The sequence below is a fragment of the Folsomia candida genome, unplaced genomic scaffold, assembly GCF_002217175.1.
Source record: "Folsomia candida strain VU population unplaced genomic scaffold, ASM221717v1 Fcan01_Sc010, whole genome shotgun sequence".
Taxonomy (NCBI): domain Eukaryota; kingdom Metazoa; phylum Arthropoda; class Collembola; order Entomobryomorpha; family Isotomidae; genus Folsomia; species Folsomia candida.
The window spans coordinates 1,809,789-1,834,923 of NW_019091202.1; the positions used below are offsets into that span (position 1 = coordinate 1,809,789).

A 25,135-nucleotide genomic window follows, 5' to 3' on the forward strand; every position below is an offset into this window, starting at 1 on the left:
TAAAGAGCAATTTATTTAAAAACGAATGGAATAATATTAAAAGTTGTATTAATACAAATTTATCGACCTATGTAAAATATGCAAATATTCAAGTATATACATCACTCAGTGCTTTAATTTGTGAAATAATAATTTGTTGCAAATTTAATAAATTCATAGATTTTGGAAATTATTTAGGTTGCATTATTTTAAACTTTAGCATGGGAATAATATGCAGTTTAACAAAACTGCATATTAAAAGCTAATGGATATATGCGTACATATGGAGTGCACATACAGGGTGGTTAAAATGTCACGCTACAATGGAAAATTTTTCGATGGGAAAAATCCCTAAATCTCCATTAGTTACAAGATTTGGGATTGATATTTTTATAAATTATTATCAAAACTGATGACAAAATTCTTAAAATGTTGCATTTTAGATACAAAATTTCGGTAACTAATGGAAATTTATGGATTTTTCCCATCGACAAATTTTCCATTGTAGCGTGACACTTTAACCACCCTGTACATAGGTAGGTACATATTTGTAAATATTTGCATATGTACACATACGCGATGACAGGATGTTGGCGAAAAAATAGCTTATGCCTGATACATAAATACAAAGGAAATGGGAATAATCCAATATGCAAGGGGTCTGTTGTCTAGCTTGACGGATATACATATGTACATATTTATGAATGAATCTTTCATCTGATGTCATATAACCACTAGATTAAAAAAAACATATTTATTGTGTACCCTGAACACGAGGAGCATGCAGACGGGAAGCTAAAATTCGAGTATGAGCCGGCCGTATGTTTTCGCAGCTGATGTTTACTTGGTTGGTTTATTTTTTACACTGTTTTCTTCTCCAGCTGGGCAATTTCCATACACTTTATACCAGAAATTTAAGGTAATTATTTATTTGTTTACGTTTGGTACCATGAACTATCTTCCTAACTGTTGTATTAGCATAAGTGTTGCGTCAGTACTTGAGCATGTAATTAATTACTAATTACTTATTATGAGTCGACGAGAACAAATAATCTATAATCAAATACTCAATCAGTTAGGTAATTAATGACATTTCAAATTATTTGCGTAATCAGTAATTAATTACATAATTACAAACTAATTCCGTTTCTTTACCTAATCATTGATCATGAAGGTAAATTTATGCATTAAACAACTGTAATTACAGATTAGGGCGTTGATTAACACATTAACAAAACATAAGCAATTGGCATCTGCAAATTAAATAATCAAAAAACAAATTGAATTTCTCGATTGTTAAAAACAAATCCAGATTTTAATTATTATTGGCATTCAAATTTTCAGCAAACAGTAATTCATTGCTGAGCTCAGACTCAATGGAAGCCAAATAGTTAATTGCAAATTACAATTGCATTGCGATCAAGTTAATTTGTTACAGAAGTAAATAATTAGCATTCATACATACTTACAATGAATTAAATAAATAGTGTCGAAAGTTTGGGAAATAAATTCAATTTCTTCCTTTAACCATGTCATCAGAAAATTCCTCTTTAAATAAATACTCTTATTCACGTATTATTTTATTATTTAGATGGAATATAATAATGTCAGTAGAATTAGAAGGCGGGTTTGGTTGTCGGAGTCGTCGTCGTCTGCAGCCTCGTCGGCGTCCTGCGAAATTGATCAACCACCTTCTAAAATTATAAAAGTGGAATTGGTTGACCCAATTCAAATAAAATTATCGCACTATCTCGACCAAGTGTCGGGTGCCGGGAGATCCGGGGAATTTGTCATGCAAACTGAACCATGTCATGAACCGGCGACTGGACTCAGAGTTATCGAGGTAATTGTGATTAATTTAATTCATGTTTCATTTCATTTCACTCTTAAAGTCCTAACTTATTTACCTATGTTGATATACACATAGATATTTGAGATGGCAAAATTTTAGTTTTAATGATTTATTCATATACAGACTGGAAAACTGATCAAATTTCCGCTACAAGAGGATGAAGTGATGGTGGAGGAATTAGCAGCCGCGCAATTTGAGGTAATTAATTAATTATATTTTCAATAATGTATAATGCTTAAGACTGTTGTGGATGACGCGTTCGCGCGCAATCTCACTCAACCCGTGTTTAATGTTATTAAATTTAATTTCTAAAATGGCATCAACTTCATGAGTATTGAGATAAATGGGACTTTTGATATTTTAATGTAAAGCTAATTTTTGGTACTACAAAACCTTGGTGTTTTGAAAAATTAGAAAATTCATCTTTGAAGAAATTTAGTGTGCAAAAATAGCAAATGAATTTTCTAATTTTTCAAAACACCAAGCTTTTGTAGTACCAAAAATTAGCTTTACATTAAAATATCAAAAGTCCCATTTATCTCAATACTCATGAAGTTGATGCCATTTTAGTAATTACATTTAAATACATTGAGCACGGGTTAAGTGAGACAAAACACTCTATGAAAATGAAGTAGAGCTTTAACACAAGGTGAATGTAATTTAAGTATTTAGTGTATTTGCGACAACGTCTTATTTGGCAAATAAGATTCAGCTCGTGTAGCTAATTTTTAGAAAATTTGTTGTGAGCAAATTCCGAATTTAATATACTAGCATATCAGCCCGTCTCCCGCCGGGCGAGACTTTATTTGATTTTCGCGAAAATTAAGTCGGATTGTTCATAATTCCACCGAATTGTTTCTTTATTACCTCTATATAATTCGCTGGAAATGCCTGTTGTGAGGGAAGTGAAACTTTATCCCCTTTTACTTCCGTCACGGAAAATTACTTTAACTTCCGTTGCAGACAAACATTTCCAGCTTATAATATAGATTTTGTTCCTGGGTTTCTGTAATATCCCTCGCTGCAGATGAGGTGGCGAATAAAAAACAATTCCGTAATTATTTACGCTATGGCTAAATTTGCGAGAAAAATCATATTTTTTGCCCAATAAGAGTCTCGCAGATTAATACATATATACGTTACGACGCTAAATTTGCGAGACATGTAAAGATCTACATGAACATGGTAATTATGTTTTATTTATTGTGCCTATTTTTTCGCAGATAATGAACACTAAGGAATGGTCTAGATTCGAGGCATCGCTGGTATCCCCGATCCCTCGGGAATTTGGTTTTGCGAACCGCCGAGGCAGGATATCGATTTCTTTACAAAAAGCCATTTTCCAGAAAGCCGGCACCAAATTTCCCACCAACCTGCACGATTTGCTTGTTACACGCCCTCACGAAGTTGGTGACGAATCTTTACCGCCCAAAAAGCGAGTCCCCTTTGGTCATCTCATCGTCCAACTCCCATCTCACTACACCGGAGGCAACCTCCGCTTCCGGCATGAGGGAAGGGAGGAAGAATTCGACATGTCGGCCGACATGACGACACAAGCCGGATGGACGCCGACATACCTCGCCTACTATCCGCACCTTGACCAGAATCATGACGAAATCTTGTCGGGGTGCGAGATCCTGTTTAATCTACAATTTGGAAATGGGTAAGAATAACATAATTAACACGGGAGCTTCAAGGCAGAGGTTAACGCCGACAAATTTTTTCGTGATGTTTTCAATTTCCAATTTCGCATGTAGTACGGTGGCTCAATTTTCTGCGAATACGAAATCAGACAAATTGATATCTCTTTAGGGGAACGCAAAAAACTTAAAATTTGCAGTTTCTGTAGCTTATTATTATATGTGCCAGAGTACAAATATTCAGGTTTATAAGTACCCAACGCCTTGCCCGAGGGAGGGGGGGGGGGGAAACTCGCCAAAAGGGTGGCGAGTTTCCGAATGATGGTAAATATCGCCACCAAAATATTTGTAATTTTTTGTCAACAACACGAATCGAGCGGTTCCGCTCAATTAGTTTAAATATAAAATTACTTTAAACATGGGATGTTTTAGTAGTCTTTGTTAAAACGCTTGATTCGGGTTGTAAATAAAAGAATTAAGGTAGTCGCACTTCGATATTTTCCCATCATTTAGAAATCTGGCATTTTCCCGTTTTCAGTCCCTCCGGGTCGGCTAGGGCTCTAATAATTTGTTTCCATCATTGAACTTCAAAAAATCATCTCCACAAACTGTGAAAATCTTAACAAATCTAAATTTATCATGTATGCGTACTTCCGGTTTAAACCATCTACTTATTATTCCTCACAGAATTGGACGACTCTTACTCTCAAATCCCAACGGCCCCCACGGTCAAAAATATAGTTCCTAGTTTTTCCCAAATAATTCAAGAATGGAAGGGCAGCGACAAATCGGCCAAAGTTTTACCAGTGCCCCACACCAATAAGGCGGTCGACCTTGACATCATGTCCAGATTTCTCGGCCCCACCCTTCGGGACAATGGGGTTACCTTGTTTCACGGGAGGAACAAATCGTCCCCCAGAAATTCAAGGAGCGATGATTCGAGCAAATTGATTAAATTAAGATTATTCGCAAGCGTGGATCCCCCAGTGGAGGAAGGGTTTGCCAATTTTTTGCAAAATGAACAAAACCACGTAATAGAGAGCAATGCTGGGCTTGAATTCGACCTGACACGAGATAACCTTCACAAACCTTTGGGTTATCAGGGGGACACGTTCCTTTCCTTCGTGGGTGAGGACATTTTCGAGCATCCGGGCTGGTCCAAGTCCAAAGCATTTTGGAGATTTAGGAGTTACCTGTTTCTCACCAAGTACAAAAAATGTGGGAAAAAATGACGCCCAACTTTTGCACGCTGCTAACGCTCTCGTATCCCAGGAAATCCTAGTAGTGGAGGAATATGAAGTAGATTTATTTCGTAAGATGGACCACTTCGAAAATCTCCTGCACAAATTTCTCCAACTCGAAGACACTCTCCTTTTGGAAAAACTGCTCAAAGTTTGTAAAGAAAAGTCCGATTTTACGGCACTGTTCCCCGTTCTGGTGAAATCCGGGGTTTCCTGGACAATTTTGAAGCCCGCTTGGCAAGACTACTTCAACATGGCAGGAATCGAAAATGGGACCGAATTCCTGCAGAAAGTTCACAACTTTTCCTTTTATATTCTAGATGTTGACTGTTCGCGAGACCAAGATCGACAAGAATTAAACGTTGCCACGTTTACCGGAATGGTTGAAAAGTTCAAAGTGTTACAAGACGGGGAGACATTTTCCGACATCTATGAGGAAATGAGTGTGTTGGGGAATATCTTTATAATTGCGGAGGTTCTGGGGTACAATCTGTTTAAATTTAATAAATCATTATCGGGTATTTTCATCAAGCAAGTTTTCTGTTCGAGTAACATGCATCCAAACAAGGTGGGTGTGGTTTGGGTCCGACTCGTGACGGATCTCTACAGCTGCACAAATTTATTGGAAAACTGGGAAGAAGATGCGGAGGAGTACGAGGATCTCGACGAGTGTGCCTTTTTTGTCAGGTATTTCGAAGTTGTGGAGCGAGTGGGGGCAGACATCAAGGGGATTTTAGGTAAGGATGCGTTCTGCATGTTTGTACTTTTCATTGCATAAAAAGTCACGTGGGGATGTGCATAAATTACGTAATGAGAGAGGGGACATTCATATATTATGTACTTAATCAGAAAATATCGGGTTTCTAAACCACACTTTCATAACCATCATACACAGGTTAAACCTGACACGAGTAAGATAGACGATCCAAAACCGCTCACCCACTTTTTTGGTGACCAAATATGTGGACGTTCCCTATGGCGTCAACGGCTCAAGTGGTATCATTTCTAAATATGCGACATTTTAAAGAGGGCGGGAAACGAGAAAATCGCGATTTTGGCGTGACATAATTTATGAACGGCCCCTTAACCTCGGTATTTGTACAAGGGGACGTCCTTATAATACATCGTCAGAAAGGTGGGTGGGTGGTTTTTGGTCGCTTATCTTGCTCGTGTTAACCTTAACATGAGTATTTAGGACATTGAAGGATTGAGTGGTTGTTTAAAAGCCCGGAAATGTCTTGATGACGTAATCTATGAACGTTCCCTCAGTGGTACGGATTTCGATCGGGCTAATTTAAAAAAACAGCAAGAGAAATTAGTGTTTTTGTCTAATTGTAGGGGATGCCAAGAAATACGGCGATTTGGTGAAGGCCCTCTCACGCTATGCAAATTTTCACGAAGACGAGTCGGACTCTGATGATGGAGAAGATGTGCAAGAAGAAGTCGGAGCCCTGCCAAAATTTTGGGTTCCCTTTGTGACCCTGTTGCAGGCAAGGATTGAAGCTCTTCTTCCTCCCGAGTCGGACAAAATCACTCGAAATGATAATAATTCTGATCTTCCATACGAGCCGATGGAATTACTGAAAGTAATCCGAAAATTGCTGGCGAGTGTGAAGAGAGAAAATGCTAAATGAACAAAAAATCAAGAACATCATTTTCACATGTTTTCTCATTTTTATGTATACGGTAAATAAAGTTTGGTAATTTCCGTTTGTTTGAAAATTGCAAAACATAGTGTACATAAATACGTAGATTTTTCTCCTCTATGAATAATTTTGAGGGGAGGGGGATGTTGAAATGTCATTGAATCATAGTCAAACACGGTGCTTAGTGACAATTATGTAAATTATAGTACAAGATTCGAACCGCATTGTCAAACAAGCTTAAAAAATGCAATGTGACTTTACTCTTAAGATCTAAATACATACTTCCTCTAAACCTGCGCATATTGGCAGAAAGTGCCATTTGCAAATTTCATACTAATTAACTTTGCGACCGCTTTGTTTGAGTTTGGTCAAACTCTGTGACCCTACATTTGGAGATCATCATTTTTATTCATTGTATGTAAGTTAAAAATGAAGAGTTTCGCACTGTTAGAAATCTGGTATAGTGATTAGGGGTGTTGATTTCTAGGTATTAAAATTGCTACCACTTCGTATTAGAATTATACCGGTCCGTAAAAATTTCATACCGATCTGGTAGAACGTTAATACCGAGTTATTACTACACCGTATTACTTATCAATACCACTTTGGTAGAGTCATATATGAATACCGCTCGGTATTATTTTAATACTAGATTTCTAAGAGTGCAAGTATATATGTAGAAATGCATTGTTTTTTTGCGTACCGTTGAAATTTTACAGAAATTTAAAAATTCTGAGGAACTACGTTAATGCAAGTCGCCTTGCCTCTCGTACGACAATTTGAGACCGATACCTAGTGGCGTGGTTAGGCAGGCAGTGGCAGCCGAGTACAGGGTGGTTTAATTGTCACGCTAGAATGGAAAATTTTTCAGTGGGAAACATTCGTAAATTCCCATTAGTTATGTAAATTCTGTCTCAGAAATTAAACATTTTAAGAATTTTGGCATCAAAGTTCCACCACTTTTGTTGATACTTGATAAAAATCTCAATCGTAAATCTTGTAACTAAAGGAGATTTAGGGACTTTTCCAATTGAAATATTTTCCGTCGTAGCGTGACATTTAAACTATTTACCCTGTACATACATAGTCATTACTCACACGGTGTCAATACAAAAACAATTAGTTTGTCCGTTTATCTAGTCTACTGTATGGTACTTAAAATATATATGTAATGTACGGTTAACCAAACATAATTTGTTTCGCTTGTTTAATAAAATCAATTCCAACTGCATAACGATTAAACAGGCTCGTACACAATGATATCATTTAATAAGACAAACCATCATTTCGTGATATCGTCGTACTAATTCATAAAAGACCTAGGTGCAGTCGATGCTTAATTGAGAAATGACCTAAGTGCAGTCGATGCTTAATTCAGAAAAGACCTAAGTGTACAGAAAAAACGTAAAAAAAAGACCTATTTGCAAGTATATATTTACTTATGCCTATATCTCGCCAAAACGAGTCTTCATATATCGCGCGATTTATCCATAAGTAAATACATCCCAGGTGAAAAATTAAAGGGATTTTATGCATAAATTTGGCTGGCTTTTATGCAGAGAATTGGCTAGATTTTATGCAGAAAAAATTATGCATAATTGTGCAAAACCTTTCTGCAGAATATACTTGTCAGAAGTTTTATGCAGAATCGTTCATACGATTTCTGCATAAACCATTGGTCCGGGTAGTTGTGTCGAATTATGTCAAATTCGACATACGATTTCCACCCGGGGTACTTGCACATACAATGGTCTTTTTTTTAACTTTTTTTCTGTACGCTTAGGTCTTTTCTGAATTAAGCATCGACTGCACTTAGGTTATTTATGAATAAGTACAACGATATCTATTTGTCACTGAGACTGACAGTGCCTCACTGCGCAAAGTTTAGTGATACAATAAACCATGGAGAAATGTATCACAGGGAAATATTATTTGCATGATGGGAGCACAATTAATCATTTCCAATAATTGTTTCAACATATGCTGAAATACTGGACGATTATATAAATACATAAGTGTGACATTGGATCACGGCCTTCACTACTGCCCTGCCAGGTTGTTTCGCTTATCTGAAGTTACTATCAAACTACACACTTGGTGCCTACCTTGTTAGACTTATAGTAATAACTCCACTCCACTCATAATAATTCCACTCATTCGCTACTTACTCGCACTAAAATTCAACAAAAACAATTTGTCCCCAATGGATCACGAAGTTTCTGCGCAATCGTTTACATCCTGGTTTGATTATCTCACTTTGGAATCTTTTCTCGGATCTGGGACCTTTGGCTATGTTTTCAAGGCGGTAAGGCTACGTTTTTCAACATATTGAGCTAGAAAATTATTTGTATCCTAAGTGTATTAATATTAATTGAGACTTTACCACGACTGTTACGGCGGGCGCTTATCAACGTCAGAAATATCTTCTCGTGATAACTGATTTTCTGGTGATCTCCTGCCGTAGTGAACATATGCGTAGACTTGACTTGGACTTAAAACTTGGCCTTATTGGACTTAAACTGGACATTATGGGGCAATTGTACCATCACATTCATAACTTTTCATAACTTTTCATGCATATTATAAAACTCTGACTAACAATTGAACGTTCTGGTAATTTTTACAGTAAACTAGAATAGTTATAGATTATCTAGGAATTTATTTTGCCCCGATTGCATTGTCCCAATCATATACTGTTTTTCCGTATACAAATCACTATTATTATTATGCCTCGCCGCATCAACGACAATTAAATAATTTAGCTGTTATCCATTCACATAAAGCATTTCGTTTTAGGTCAGTGGACGAGTCAACCTTTCCGCCGTGAAGGTCATATTTATCGACACACGCGGAAATCAGCCTGACGACGAAGCCAATAAAAGTCGACTCTACCGCGAATATGAACTCATGGCTGGAAAGAAACAACAATTTGGTCGAAATATTAAAGGCAACGGACAAATCATTCACTAAACAAGATGTTAATATCCTGCAAAATATTCAATGCCTCCAGGACAATGAAGACGTTTTGGAACAACTACATACCTTATCTTTTCGAGCACAACGAAAAAAACAAATTCCTACCCTCTGCATCCAAATGGAGTTATGCGGTAAGACGTTGCGTCACTGGTTAAATATTAATAATGACGTTGACAGCCCAGAACTGCACCTAATTCGAAAGCGTATTGTTATCGACATGTGCGATGGGCTAAAATACATTCACAACAATAAAATCATGCATCGGGACTTTCGCCCAGAAAATATTATGTTTTCATTCTCATCAATAGGACAGGAGTTCGCATTTCCTGTTAAAGTGGGAGATTTCGGGCTATGCAGAAAGGTCCATAGTGAAGACACTATCACTAACACATTAACCGCCTTGGTGGGAAGTGTCACATACAGTGCTCCGGAAACTAGTTATACGGATTACAGCATTCCCGCAGATTTATACTCGTTTGGTTTAGTATCGTGGGAAGTTCTGCAACAAATTAGGCAGAAAGATATGAGGTCCATGTTCCACAGGCTGGTGCATGATGCAGAAACCGACCTAATTCAGAGTTCAGATTGGTGGTTTCGAAATTGGGCCTATAATATTATAAACCTTACCAAAAGACGAGTGCAAGATAGAATTCAGGGACATGGTGATATATTTTTGATCGACTCTCGTCAATCTGAAGTTACTGTTGAATCACATGAGGAATTTTCCTTCATCAAAGGGCAATTAGTGGCAGGTGATATCATAAATATTAATATTATGGAGGATATTGTCAAGTCTTACCATTTTGTAGAGGATAATTTAACCTTTAATGGGGTTAATGCTTTGAGTCATCAAAATGTGAGGATTGTTATTGGTGGAAATCATTGTACAATTAATAATTTGACGTTGGAATTTTTAGGTATAAAAGGTAATAATAATGTTGTCAGTAACGTAATTTGTGACAATGTGAATATTATGGGAAATGGAAATCAATTGACCAATGTAAAGTATTTACACCCAGATAATGACCAAATATTTTACGGTGATAGTTACGGCGTTTATATAAACGGAGGAAATCATATTTTACAAAATGTCCATTGTGGCAATATCCATGCTAAACTGATGGAAAAACATATGCAAAACATTGACCCAGAGATTTGTGACATGAAAGCTTTTGTCCAACGATACGGCCCAATATGTATTTACTTGTCAAAATTTAGCGAATCATGTGCAATTAAGAACGCGAACTTACGGAATTCTTTCGTAGATGGAAACAGTCATGCTTTGAAAGACATTAGGTGCAATAATGTCATTCAGATTAATGGAAAATACCATAAAACAGAGAACTTAGCTGTTGTTAACCTCATTGGTAATTGGAGAAAAACCTAAATGAGCATAGCAAAACTGTGTTCTGTATTTCCTAGCACTTAAACTGGAACTGCTACAAATTCAAGCTAAAAGAATAGTATCATCCAGCAGCTTAGGGGCCGTCCGTAAATTACGTAACGCAAGAATCTAGGTTTTTTAGGCCCCCCCGTTAACATGGGTAACATGTACACCATATCATTGGAACCTTAGATCCCCATCCCCCTCTTGCGTTACGTAATTTATGTATGGCCGGCCCCTTACATTTTCAGAACAGTTAATTATTTGGATTTTCCTCTAGATGTCACTTATTCCTGGTACAAGAGAGTATTCCTGGGAAAAAATATGCTTGTATATGTGTAGTATTTTCTGGCAGATTTTTTTTTCTTGGGAGTGTTACCGATCGCTCGTCGTGTTCAAGGTATTCATATTTCCGAGTAGAACTTATATTTGACGTATAAGTAGTTTGTTTCACAATGATATCATAAAATTTAAAACAAATTTTCTTGGAATTAATAATCTTCGTAATAAGGTTTAATCTTTCATAGAAAAGTGTGTAGGTATATTATTTGTTATAAGCCGAGCAATAATGGTTTAAAATCCTTCCCAACAACAATGCTGCTCAAGATCATTTACATATGTAGCATGGTCCTGCAAAGTATGGGAGATTTTGTCCAACGATTTAGCCGTTTAATTTGCAAATGATAAAATTTAACAATCCATTTACAATTAAAAAAGCTGACTTAGGAAATCGTTAGTCCATGGAACCAATTATGGTTTGAAATACTTTAACAGTATAGCATTTTGTCAAGCTAAACTGCGTTTCTGTAGCGAGTTATATCGGAAAAATAAAGCCAAAAATTAGGAACCACGTGACGCTTACCATTCCGTTGAATGGCCCCTTTCTAGAAAAATATTGACGGCAAAGTTCAATTTTCGAGTTAATTTTCTCCGGCTCTTTCTTCCACGAGACGAAAAACAGGGCAGGCGCGTAAACTTTACAGCCAATATTTTCCTTGAGACGGGCCATTCAACGGAAAGATAAGTTTCATGTGATTCCTAATTTTTGGTTTTTGATATAACTCTGTAGCTTAATTTGGATAATTAGTCTTGTAATTTTTGTAATAAGGTTGTAAAAATATATACATACACCTACAGGGTGTTAATAAAGTCCGATCCCATTTTTCCTGTAAAAAAGTGAAGGCTAGTATAAAAAAAACTACCCGTGATACTTACAAAAAATGTTCGACATATTTACCTTAGTATTTGGTCTTGTTACCATTTACTTTAACCATGCCCTCAACTCTTTGTTTAAGGCTCTGTGCTAATTTTTCCAATGTGCCTCTGGAAATCGAATTCCATACATCTTGAACTTTTTTTTACTAGCTCTTCCCTCGTCCGGGGTTGTGGCTCTTTGTATACATTTTCCTTAAGTATGGACCACTGGTTCTTCAGGGGATTCAAATCTGGGCCGTTAGCGGCCCACACCCCCTTGCTCCAGACCGTTGAAACTTGCGTCTTGATGAGACTCAAACTCGCTTTTGCTGTATGGGCTATAGCACCATCCTGCATGAAAACTATTTTTCTTTCATTCGGAAATATTTCCTTGTTCCCCATGCTATCGAAATAGATAGGTAATATTTTTTCCATATAATGCTTTGCATTAACTGATTGGCCTTTTGGTATGATATGTAGAGGGGTCACGCAACGTGCACAAAATCCACCCGCTACCATAACTTTAAGCCCGAATTTTGGGATCGCTCTTGATGGTACATCCGATTTGTTTTCTGTCCTGTAACGAACATTTTGTTGGTTCAATTTTGGATATAGTTCAATAATAGATTCGTCAGTCCAAAGGATGTGACTGCGCAATTCTTCACCAAGTCTTTTTTCACTCAAATGGGCACTTTTCTGAAGGAGTTCTTCAAATTTCAGACGGTCATCGATATATTTTTGTGACATGAGAGGTTTTTTTGGTTAGTTTGTAAGCTGTGTGACCCCACTTCGTAGTTTTCACAAATTTTTGCACGGTCACACAGTTAATTTGCTTCTTCTTCTCTTTATAGCGTTTTGAGTCATTTAACTCCCTTGCTCAATTACGTAATGAACTACCGGTTTTCTTGCAAAGTCTGTTTTTAATCATTCTTTTTGTGGTAGGTGACACCTTTCTGGGTCGCCCTGGTCGCTTTTTGTCGTGGACAAAATTTTTATTCTTCCATTTCCAAACAGTTCTGCGGCTGCAGCCCAATTTTTGCACAATTTCTGTAGGTTTAAGCCCCTGCTGATGCAATGTTTGTATCTCAACTCTAAGATGCTCATGACTTACACGTTTAGTTGTTCCTCCCATGGTAAAAATTTGAAATAAATAACTTCACTGGTTCAAAAGTTCCAGCTGAATTTGTAACAACCACGCTCCAAAAAATGCATGGGATCGGACTTTATTAACACCCTTTACATTTTATGTAATTAATATATATTTAATATGAAACTTGTGTACAATTTATGGATGCTATCGATTTCACATCTAACAATGTTTTCAATACTTCCGAAATGTTGTTCGTGAATACAAAAAAAATTGAATCGATTAAACTTGTACGTCATTAAAAATCTTGGACTTCTTGCACTTCTTATGTATAGTAATTAAAGTATAGCCCATGGATATGTGTACTACACATCGTGTAAACATATATATACACGTGATACATACATGACTGATTTTTATTTTTTACCCTGCATTTACACACCCTTACATACTTGCAAAAATTCTCGCATTTGCTTGTTTAATACATGCATTTGTGAACACGCCAGGATATGTGTCGTATAATTATCGCACTAATATTCATCGGATATAGACCCACGAAATAAGGGGACGTTCATAAAGAATGTGACGCAGAAATCGCGATTTTCTAGACCCCTCTTCCCGTTATAACATGTGTCAGGTAGTCACATGGATCATTAGATCTATCCCCGCTGGCCTTACAAAATTTATGAACGACCCCAAGCAAGAAGGAATTCTGTAGACAGCACATGAATAATAAATAGCATGCCGAGACGTGAAGATGAAGTCACATTGCAAATAATACATAGTCGGACCAGGATTGCTAGTGCAAGAATTTGAGGTGATATGTATATCACAAAATATTGAAGCTATTTCTTCGAATTTTTAATGAATGAACAAAGTATTAATATTGTTTGGAAATCATACCTTTTTTTCAAAATTTCCTCCACGGGCTTATACGGAAGACATATGTCGTGTTGGAGAATAGGGCGCTGTTCTTTGTTGTTATTTTCTAGTGGCAAATAGGTTCGCGACTAAAACGTGGACAAACTGGACATTTATGTGAACACACTATGTATAAAGTGAAGAACTCGCTCGTGTTGCTAACGTAAAGTATCATATGTAAAGATGCAAATTTACTGCGCAGTTTATAACAATTTCGTCTATTCGACAATTACTCGTGTTCAAGTTTGTTTAACGTTCACTCATTTTTGAAATAATATTCCTTCCTAGAAAATGGGCGATACTGACCCAATGGATCACGACTCTTGTGTTGAATCACTTACATCCTGGTTTGATTATCTCTCATTGGAATCTTTTCTTGGATGTGGGTCGTTCGGTTACGTTTTTAAGGGGGTAATATTGAATTTTTTGATTTTTATACATATTGAGCCAAGCAAAATTTTAGACGCGGAATTACGGATCATTGTGACTCGGAATTTGTGAGGACAATTATTGAATAGTGAAGTTTAACATGTTTGCCCTGTATCCTCCCCGGATAGGGGGGGGGGGATTATGTAAATATGTAAATGTGAAGAAAAATGTGGCCAGAGATGCAGGTCTTCGTATTCATCGCTCCTCGACTATATTAGCCGAATTATTATATTATTTAAAAATTGTTCATTTTTATTTTGGCTTTAAGTAATCAATTACCATAAATACTCTATTTATATCCCTATTCTAATTATAGCCGGTCTCCAAATATAGCTTTTATTGTCCACCGTGGCCCTGTTGATAATCTGTCTAACAAAAATTCTACATTATTCTAATTTGGTTAATTAAAGAATAGGGTCAAAATTTACAAAAATATAAATTTCATTTTAAAGAGAATTCATATGTATAAGCACGACAAAAAATGTAAAAACGGCTAAACCTCTTTTAAGGACGATAACTTGAATTTATATTTAGAGTGAATGCTTTACCGATGGTAAATCTTCGTAATGTCTCAAATTAAAGCGGAACAAAATTTAGCCGGGTCTCTAATTATCTATATAGCCGGACTCCAATTGTAGCCGGGACCCTCCGTTTCGGATTTTAGCCCCAGCGATAAATAGAGTATTTACGTTACCTAAATTCTCGACACGAATTGAATAATTTGAAGTTCAAAATAAGAATAAACTAGTGTTAAATAATACAATTATTCGGCTACGTAATATAATTGCGGCGCGATATATAAGAGAGTACACTAAATCCTGCATCCCTGGAGTATTGGCTCCTCCTAATGGAGGAGCCCACTGCTCAGATCATCCACCAGATCTATTGCATATCCTCTTACTTTATACCGTATGACAGTGGCTATCCAGTTGCTCGGGTATAATCCCCATATGTATTGATAAGATATGGCGATGGAGAAACCATTTAAGGATAGTAAGATAGGATAGTTACAGTCCGTTTATTTACGATACGACCCTCGACGTCACCACTGCAATGCTATTAGTAATGAAAGTGATGACGTTGAAGATCGTGTGGTAAATAAAACAAGAGTAGTATGTAACTTCCACTTGTTGCTATTATTTAAATATACCTTCAACCTTTTTGCATTATATTTCAGATAAGTGGGCAGACCAACCTTTCCGCCGTGAAAGTCATATTTATCGACGCCATCGGCAACCAGTTAGACTACGGAGAAGATAACCTTCGCCTCTCCCGGGAGTACAAACTAATGAGAGGAAAGAAACACGACAATTTGGTCGAAATATTAAAAGCAACCGACACACCTTTCACCGAAGAAGATGTCAACGTCCTGCGAAATATTAGATGTCTTCAGAACAATGACGACGTCCTTGACCAACTGCACTCGCTATCGTTTCGAGCACAACGAAAGAAACAAATTCCTACCCTCTGCATTCAAATGGAGTTATGCGGTAAGACGTTGCGTCACTGGTTGACCAGAAATAATGAGATTGACAACCCAGAATTGCACCCAATTCGAAAGAAAATAGTTATGGATATGTATGAAGGGCTAAAATACCTGCACAACAATAAAATCATGCATCGCGACTTTCGCCCAGAAAATATTATGTTTTCCTTCTCACAAACTGGAGAAGAATTCGCATTTCCCGTTAAAGTGGGAGATTTCGGGCTATGCCGAAACGTCCATGGGGAACACACTGTCACCAAAACACTAACCTGTTTCGTAGGAAGTGTCACGTATCGAGCTCCAGAAACTAATTTTTCTGATTACAGTATCCCCGCAGACTTGTACTCGTTTGGTTTAGTGTCGTGGGAAATTCTCCAGCAAATTAAGCAGAAAGATACGAGATCAATGTTCCACAGGCTGGTGCATGATGCAGAAACTAGTCTAATTAAGGGAACAGATTGGTGGTTCCGAAATTGGACTAATATTATCATTAATCTTACCAAGAGACGCGTTCAAGATAGAATTAAAGGACATGGTGATATATTTTTGATCGACTCTCGTCAAGTTACTGTTGAATCACATGAGGAATTTTCCTTCATCCAAGGGCAATTAGTGGCAGGTGATATCATAAATATTAATATTATGGAGGATATTGTCAAGTCTTACCATTTTGTAGAGGATAATTTAACCTTTAATGGGGTTAATGCTTTGAGTCATCAAAATGTGAGGATTGTTATTGGTGGAAATCATTGTACAATTAATAATTTGACATTGGAATTTTTAGGTATAAAAGGTAATAATAATGTTGTCAGTAACGTAATTTGTGACTTTGTGGATGTTATAGGAGATGAAAATCAATTGAGTAATATTGAAATTTGTCACCCCGAAGGCCCCGGACGCTGCGTCAGGTTTGGAATCATTATTCGTGGGAATAATAATGTTTTAACATCGTTCAATTGTTATAATGTCTCTGTTTGCGAGGAGGCGAAAAATCATGTGTATAACATTGAACCAGGGGCTGATAATTTGTATGCATTTGTCCAACAATATGGCTCACTATGCCTTTATGTGTCACACTTTAGTCAATCATGTACAATTAATGGTGCTACTTTTTGCAATGGGTTGATCGAAGGAACAAAGCATATTTTGAGGGTTATTAAGTGCAGTAATGCTATTCAAATTTGTGGGAAAGACCACACTGTAGAGGACGTAGAAGCTCTTAATCTTATTGATGGTTGGACAAAAACCGAGTTTTGGAACTTCATTCCAAAATCAACCTTGGAAAAATGAACATGGTGTGAAAAACAATGGGTTAAGGGCATAATTGAAGTGCATGGTGAAAGACCACATACTAAGGTATCTCTGAAAAAAGATTGGCTTTGGTCGCACAAGTACTTTTGCAAAACATGCATTTTCTTTTTGCAGTAAAAAGGTTACCGGAATAAATCAACACCCTTTATATATATGAAGTTGTATTTGTTGAAGGTATAACTTCTGCGTGATAGCCCCATTTGCGTCATATGTCCCATATTAAGTTGGAAGATGACATATGACCTGTGGAATTCGACATGGTTAAAAGATTTGTATAAAGCCTTCGGGATAGTGTAGGTTCGAATCATACCAACCAGTTTTTGTCCCGGGAGATTTTTTTTACTCCATTCTTGGCCACCAATCAGAATTTCCGAATTTCCAGCAACCCCCGAATTAGTGATTTTCACTGGCTTTAAATTGTCACCTGACGTGACCCGAAAAAGACGTCGCAGTACTTCAAAACCGAAAGATGTCTCAAAACGACAATCACCCTATATATTTCGAAGTATAAGGATGACAAAAGGTGAAATTCGGAAAACATTCTGGCCCACCTCTCGTCACAGCCACTCATCAAAATGTGAAACCCATCAAAATACTCATCACCAACAACTCTTCCCTGTAAATTTTCCCCGCCACTTGGAAGCTGAAAATTTTAAAAAGTTTGTTGCGCAGCCTGAAAGTTCATAAATTGAGGAGTACAGAAAAAAATATACAAAGTTTCCAGAAGTACGATAAAGACCAAAAAATTACTGTCCAAAGATTTTGCCAAAAAATGTGTCGATGAATGTCATTAAAATTATGGTTAACAAACACGAGACCTACGTCGACCCCGGTCCCTTAGAGACTTCGGAAAACACATCATTTCAGGCAGGCAGACCAGCCAATGTGGATTATCGACGGAAGTTGTTCATGACAACTTAATTCTTTTAAAATTCCTAGTTAATCATGGCAGGGTTTACATTGGGAAAGATACCCTTAAAACAGAAAACCCTCCAAATATCCCTATTTGTGAGAATTCGAAAAGATTTGGGCCTTGTGCAAAAGAAGACACTCTAACCTTCGCCTCAAGGCGAAAAAGCAGGAAACATTCGAATGTTAACGGCGAAAACTCAGCAAAAACATTTGGAAAGCGAGTGAAAATCGCAAATTCGAGGGTTGTTGCGGAGAGTCGGATTGGTGGCCAAGAATGGAGTAAAAAAAATCTCCCGGGACAAAAACTGGTTGGTATAATTCCCACCTACACTCCCCCGAAGGTTTTATAAAAATCTTTTAACCAGGTCGAATTCCACACGTCATATGTCATCTTCCAACTTAATATGGGACACACCATATTTCAAAATGAGCTGTGAAGCGTGACAACGGGGGGATAGGGTATTAGGTAAAAGTCGGTATTTTGTGCCCGACATAAATGGACGTCCCATTATCAGGGACATGTTAAATTAAATTTTGGACGCATTAATGTGTCATTAAGTTTGTGAATAATAAAAAATATTTAAATACAATAATAAATTTGCAATTTTCAAACGAACGGAAATTTCCCTTTTTATTTCCCATACAAAAATAAGAAAACATTGAAAATACATAAATGATAACTTGCGCATATGTAAATAAATGCTGCACATAATTTTCTATTTATTCGCCATTTTCGGTTCTAGCATTCGCCAACAATTTTCGGATTACCTTTTGTTAACTCCGCATTGATCAATTCGAAAGAATTGATCAATAACGCGCATCTGCTCGTATTTATCTCCTGCTTAACTTTTCCTCAGTTTGTAACCCTTATTTTGAACTTTTCCAGGATTTCTGGAAGCGTTTCGATGTACAATTCCTGTTTTTGTCTCCAGAAAAGTAACATGAGAGGCAAACTTGGTTAATTTCTTGAGAAATTGTACCACAGTCTCGATTTCGGCTGAGAAGAAAAAGTCATACGACGAAGATTTCAAAAGGGTCAAGTCTGCCCCAGATTTAAAAAGGGTGGGCAGTAGTTTCTTGAAGGGGGACTTTTTTTGAGAAATAAGGTGTGTCCAGGAATAAATGGTTCCGCGCATAATGACCTGTACATTACGACCTGATTAATGATATTTATAAAGATTTTCGTAAATTGTAGGTAGGAACCAGACATGTTAGTTTTTGCTTCGAAGAATTTTTCTTACTTCATTGTTTACCACCAATCCGACTTTCCGCACAAACCCTCAAATTACCAATTTTCAACCCGATTGCGAAATGCCCTGCCTGATTTTTTGGTGTTCTTTCAGCTTTTTCGCCTTGGAGTGAAGGTTAGAGTATCTTCTTTTGCACAAGACCCAAAACTTTTAGATTTCTCACAAATAAGCAGATTTGTAGGGTCAGCGGTTTCAAGGGTATCTTTCTCAATGTTATCCGTCGCTAGATTAACTTGGAATTTTACGGGGAATTTAGTTTTTAAGTGCAAGTTTTGTTGATAATCTACACTGGCAAGGCTGCCTGTGTGAAAAAATGTGCTTTCCGAAGTCTTTGAGGGATCAGGGACGACGTGGGTTTCATCATAACTTATGACAATTTCTAATGACATTTGTTGATATAATTTTTTGTAACATTTTTGAATTGTGATTTTTTGGTCTTTAACGTACTTTATGAGACTTTGTTTATTTTTTTCTGTAATCCCCGGTTCATGAACTTTAATGTTGTGGAACAAACTTTTTGAAATTTGCAGTAGCCGAGCAGGGTCACGATTTGACGTGGAAGAGTTATTGCTGAAGAGTTGTTTAATGTCTTTCAAGATTTGATGGGTGGCTATGGCGAGAGTGGATCTGAAATGTTTTTTTAATTTCACTTTTTGCGATCCTCATACATCGAAATATAAAGATTGTTTATCGTTTCGTGACATGCTTCCGTTTTGAAGTACTGCCACGAATTGTTCGTATAACGAAACGCGACGATTTTGCACTTGTGAAAAACTCGATTCGCAAGGTTTTCACTTTCATGGCGATTGCTACCAAATTTCACTATTTTAACCAAAAATGCTTTGTATCCCCTGAAAGCCCATGTAATTACGTTTCAAAAAATAAAAATGAAAAATGGGAATCTACACAAATTGCGCAGTGTACGTACACTTTACGCGGAACCATTTATTCCTGGACAAGTTATATGTGGAGGTGTGCGTGCATCATTAGGTGTGTAAATTATGGTGTGTACATAAATCATGCTGCATAAGTAAAACTGGGTGTGCCGTGTGGAGTAAACGACATATCTAAGGCTGCCTTCTCCACTTTCCACAATGTGGTAAAAACCGCTAGACTTATATGGCTGATCGTTAGACGTTAGTTCCCGCGGTTATAAGCGTATCTGTCCAGCATTTCGGAACTGGGATATCGGCCTCGGGAAACACAGCAAACAGATTTTTTTTCTGATCGATTGATTGATTGATTCATTCATTCATTCATTCATTTATCCAATTTGGGGAGGGGTTTTCGGCATTATCTTATTTATAAATTAATTTCATCCAATAATTGTGGTCTAATTATTGACTTGGTTTAGCATTTTGTTTTATGCTTAGGAGCACGTGCTAACGATTGTATCTTGTTTAATTTACTAGTCAGTAAATATAATAATATGGTGTATTTATCAGTCTGTTACGTATTGTACTTGTAAGATAAATGCAATGAATTGGGAAAGATACAGCCCGTATGAAAATGGTATGGCGAATCCTGCATAAACCGGCACAACTTCCCTGCACAGTTGATTGTGCAGGAAACTATATGCCGAATTATGAATAACTGGCATGAGATTTATGTCGAACATGTTCTGCATAAAAAACCAAGGATAATTATGCACAATCCCTATAATATTTATGCCGAACATTTTCTGCATGAAAAATCCGACCTAATCATGCATAATTTTCGTGTCATATCTTATATGCATAAAATTATTTGGCAAATTATGACTGAATTATGTGCTTATTGTGCGTAACAAGGTACATTGGCATATTTATTTATTCCAGTTCAATTGTATTCATAAGTTCGGTAACTATATATAAATTCCCATTTTCATCATATTGACATACAAATTTCATACGCTCTACATCAGTTGACAATTCGAACCTAACATTATTGCTAACTGATATAATTTTATTCGACTTTGGTGAATCTTTACACTCGGCTACAACACACTTTTTCACGAGCAAAATCGCGTTTGGAACACCAAACAAATTAAGTAGTTTAAAAATCACATACAATTTACCGTTAATTTTAACAATAGAGTTCACCCGTTTGATTGTATCACTATTACTGGAATTTAAAAATTTACCATATATTATACATGATTTGTAACTAAAACCTTCACTGTGCATGTACCCTAATTTCTCTAGTTTCTTTCTCTCAGTTGTACTAAAATTGTATATTTTTTTTGCTCCCAAAAGAGTGCAATTATCAAGGGGACAGGACTTCCTGGAGTATTTCTTATTTTCCATCATTGAAAAATGAAAATCTTTAGCTATGCTATTTTGGAAATTGACTTCCCCAAGAGAGCAAACTTTTTGTGCACATATAATTCTACTAATTATTTGTGACCCTACTTCTCTGGTACCGCAATAGCTATTTGTCAGCACCCCATTATAGTTTTCGAACTGAAACAATGAGTAGCTCCACAAGGGTCCCCAGCGTCGCACGCAATCAGCAGCGTGAGTTAGTAAGTGGATGTTAAAACTACAGTAGCTCTTGTCATATAAACTAGGAGTCAATAAACAAAATTATTTAACTAATTTCTCAGCTTCGTTAATTTTCTCTAATGTTACATTATCCTGGATAGGGTTGAAATAGAAACAATTAACTTGCCGAAGTGTTTCAAGTAACAATTTGGCAAAATGCCTCGCAATAATGGAATTGCAATTATCATCCAAGTTTTCCACTCACTGGCTTTCCAATACGTCATTTCCTTAATTTCTCTCATATTTCGTCTACACTCATGTGGAATTTTACATTTAGCAATTCGTTGATTAATTTCGTGCGCTTTTGTGCCAATATAAAATGGTTCAGAGTGGTTTTTTGACTCTGTCCATGCAAAAGCGAAAGTGCGAACAACTCCAAGCAAAACGGTTTGCATATAGTCAAAAACGAACCCTCCTACAATATCAAAATTTTGTAGATTAACAAGAGGAGATGCTAATTTGATTCTAAAATAAGACGCAATTTTAGACCCCTGTTTAAGTTTGTCTCTTAGCTGGAGAAGATGTTTCACAAATATTTCTTTATCCCGTTTTATGCAGAAACAATTCTTCCTGAAAATCGGCCAATTTTAGGCACACAATTTGTACAGGATTCGCCATATAATTTATGAAGAAAATGTCGGAAAATTTTCATGCGGGAGTAATAAATATGCATACATACGTACGCACACATGTATTACAAGAGTATGAGGAATATTGCTTCTCTCGTTATTATATTTACCTTATGGTGTAATCAGGGTATTCCGACCCCGGGTTTTACTGGGTTGGGGTTTTGGGGTTTTACTGGGTTTTACTGGGTCGCAAATCAGTAAAACCCAGCGGGTTTTACTATGTTAAAGGGGTTTTACTGGGGTTTTACTGGGTTTGACTCGGGTTTTACTAGGTGTTATCTAAAATTCAAATAGATAAATGAATAGAATCAATTTGCATGTACTTATTTAACTCGAATTATGCACTCTGATTAATTCTGTGAATTTCTATATTTTTTTCAAGTTTGCATTTATGATCAGAAATCCCAATTTACAGCTTCACTTGGAGTTTGATCATATTAGTGGTTTTGGGGTGTTCCTGGCATTTTTCATTAAAGTTTTATGGTAAATCTTGAAAAAATACATTAATTTAATAAATTAGTGTAACATTGCAATTTTGTACAGTTCACCCCAAACATTGAGTAAAACCCAGTAAAACCCAGTAAAACCCCAAAACCCAGTAAAACCCAGTAAAACCCCGGGGTAGTTGTTTTCGAGGTAAAACCCCGGGTTTTTCCTAACCCTGGGTGTAATAGCTAACCTTAATTTAACTAAACGAGTTTTATCACGAGTTATTCTGCATAAATATGCACATGAATATATTTTTCTAAATTACATATGTTTGAAAATTTCGAAATGTTTGTATTTACATACTTACAGAACCCTGTTATTTATATAATTAATAAACAAATAGTTTTTATTGAAAAAATTTGCAGCTTGTAAATTTTAATCGCGATTCAGACACCCTTCATTCCCCACACATTTATCCCCCCTCTTCCACAATTCGTAGGAAAAAATATTTAAATATGTACATACACCTCTGATTTTGTAATTTTTAATCAAAAGCAAAGTTTATTTCCAGTACGAAAATAAGAAAATTGCATTCTACATATTTATATATATACCACGGTACATAAAAATCAGGCATTCATATTTAACTCATTTGCATAAATCATTTGCATCATAAATGACATAAATCATTTCATGCTCTGAGATGGTTTGCCATGCTCGAGCACGGCAAACCATTGACTAAACTGATCTCAACAACTACAGGGTGTTAATAAAGTCCGATCCCATTTTTCCTGTAAAAAAGTGAAGGCTAGTATAAAAAAAACTACCCGTGATACTTACAAAAAATGTTCGACATATTTACCTTAGTATTTGGTCTTGTTACCATTTACTTTAACCATGCCCTCAACTCTTTGTTTAAGGCTCTGTGCTAATTTTTCCAATGTGCCTCTGGAAATCGAATTCCATACATCTTGAACTTTTTTTTACTAGCTCTTCCCTCGTCCGGGGTTGTGGCTCTTTGTATACATTTTCCTTAAGTATGGACCACTGGTTCTTCAGGGGATTCAAATCTGGGCCGTTAGCGGCCCACACCCCCTTGCTCCAGACCGTTGAAACTTGCGTCTTGATGAGACTCAAACTCGCTTTTGCTGTATGGGCTATAGCACCATCCTGCATGAAAACTATTTTTCTTTCATTCGGAAATATTTCCTTGTTCCCCATGCTATCGAAATAGATAGGTAATATTTTTTCCATATAATGCTTTGCATTAACTGATTGGCCTTTTGGTATGATATGTAGAGGGGTCACGCAACGTGCACAAAATCCACCCGCTACCATAACTTTAAGCCCGAATTTTGGGATCGCTCTTGATGGTACATCCGATTTGTTTTCTGTCCTGTAACGAACATTTTGTTGGTTCAATTTTGGATATAGTTCAATAATAGATTCGTCAGTCCAAAGGATGTGACTGCGCAATTCTTCACCAAGTCTTTTTTCACTCAAATGGGCACTTTTCTGAAGGAGTTCTTCAAATTTCAGACGGTCATCGATATATTTTTGTGACATGAGAGGTTTTTTTGGTTAGTTTGTAAGCTGTGTGACCCCACTTCGTAGTTTTCACAAATTTTTGCACGGTCACACAGTTAATTTGCTTCTTCTTCTCTTTATAGCGTTTTGAGTCATTTAACTCCCTTGCTCAATTACGTAATGAACTACCGGTTTTCTTGCAAAGTCTGTTTTTAATCATTCTTTTTGTGGTAGGTGACACCTTTCTGGGTCGCCCTGGTCGCTTTTTGTCGTGGACAAAATTTTTATTCTTCCATTTCCAAACAGTTCTGCGGCTGCAGCCCAATTTTTGCACAATTTCTGTAGGTTTAAGCCCCTGCTGATGCAATGTTTGTATCTCAACTCTAAGATGCTCATGACTTACACGTTTAGTTGTTCCTCCCATGGTAAAAATTTGAAATAAATAACTTCACTGGTTCAAAAGTTCCAGCTGAATTTGTAACAACCACGCTCCAAAAAATGCATGGGATCGGACTTTATTAACACCCTTTATTTACATTTGTCTGTGTATCCTTTCTTCTCAAAACTGGGTCTGATGGAATGCCTAAATTTATGTAAACATGTGCTATGCACTTACATAAATTTTGATTCCGAGTAGACACATTAAATGTGTCTACTTCGAGTCTAATTATGCAAACATAGTTCACTTGGTGAATTGTAATTTCGTACGTATATACGTAC

The 25,135-nt window shown here is 36.7% G+C and overlaps 2 protein-coding genes across 2 annotated transcripts; both read left to right on the forward strand.

Moving 5' to 3' along the window:
- Positions 1-799: 799 nt before the first annotated feature.
- On the forward strand, positions 800-6,442 carry LOC110854777. The gene is made up of 6 exons (XM_022103223.2): positions 800-898; positions 1,571-1,822; positions 1,955-2,029; positions 3,055-3,494; positions 4,159-5,449; positions 6,051-6,442. Exons 2-5 carry the CDS (start codon positions 1,571-1,573, stop codon positions 4,217-4,219), a joined length of 828 nt encoding a protein of 275 aa, XP_021958915.2. The 5' UTR covers positions 800-898; the 3' UTR covers positions 4,220-5,449; positions 6,051-6,442.
- Positions 6,443-14,120: 7,678 nt separating this feature from the next.
- Positions 14,121-17,994, forward strand: LOC118436766 (serine/threonine-protein kinase atg1-like). Its single transcript, XM_035855361.1, has 2 exons — positions 14,121-14,331; positions 15,527-17,994. Exons 1-2 carry the CDS (start codon positions 14,212-14,214, stop codon positions 17,123-17,125), a joined length of 1,719 nt encoding a protein of 572 aa, XP_035711254.1. The 5' UTR covers positions 14,121-14,211; the 3' UTR covers positions 17,126-17,994.
- Positions 17,995-25,135: the final 7,141 nt, after the last annotated feature.

Excerpts from the sequence above, each read along its gene's own strand:
- LOC110854777 (XM_022103223.2), top strand. The coding sequence starts at position 1,571 with ATGGAATATAATAATGTCAGTAGAATTAGAAGGCGGGTTTGGTTGTCG. Across the intron at positions 2,030-3,054 it reads TAGCAGCCGCGCAATTTGAG|ATAATGAACACTAAGGAATG; the intron begins GTAATTAATTAA and ends ATTTTTTCGCAG. Across the intron at positions 3,495-4,158 it reads AATCTACAATTTGGAAATGG|AATTGGACGACTCTTACTCT; the intron begins GTAAGAATAACA and ends TATTCCTCACAG.
- LOC118436766 (XM_035855361.1), top strand. The coding sequence starts at position 14,212 with ATGGGCGATACTGACCCAATGGATCACGACTCTTGTGTTGAATCACTT. Across the intron at positions 14,332-15,526 it reads TCGGTTACGTTTTTAAGGGG|ATAAGTGGGCAGACCAACCT; the intron begins GTAATATTGAAT and ends ATTATATTTCAG.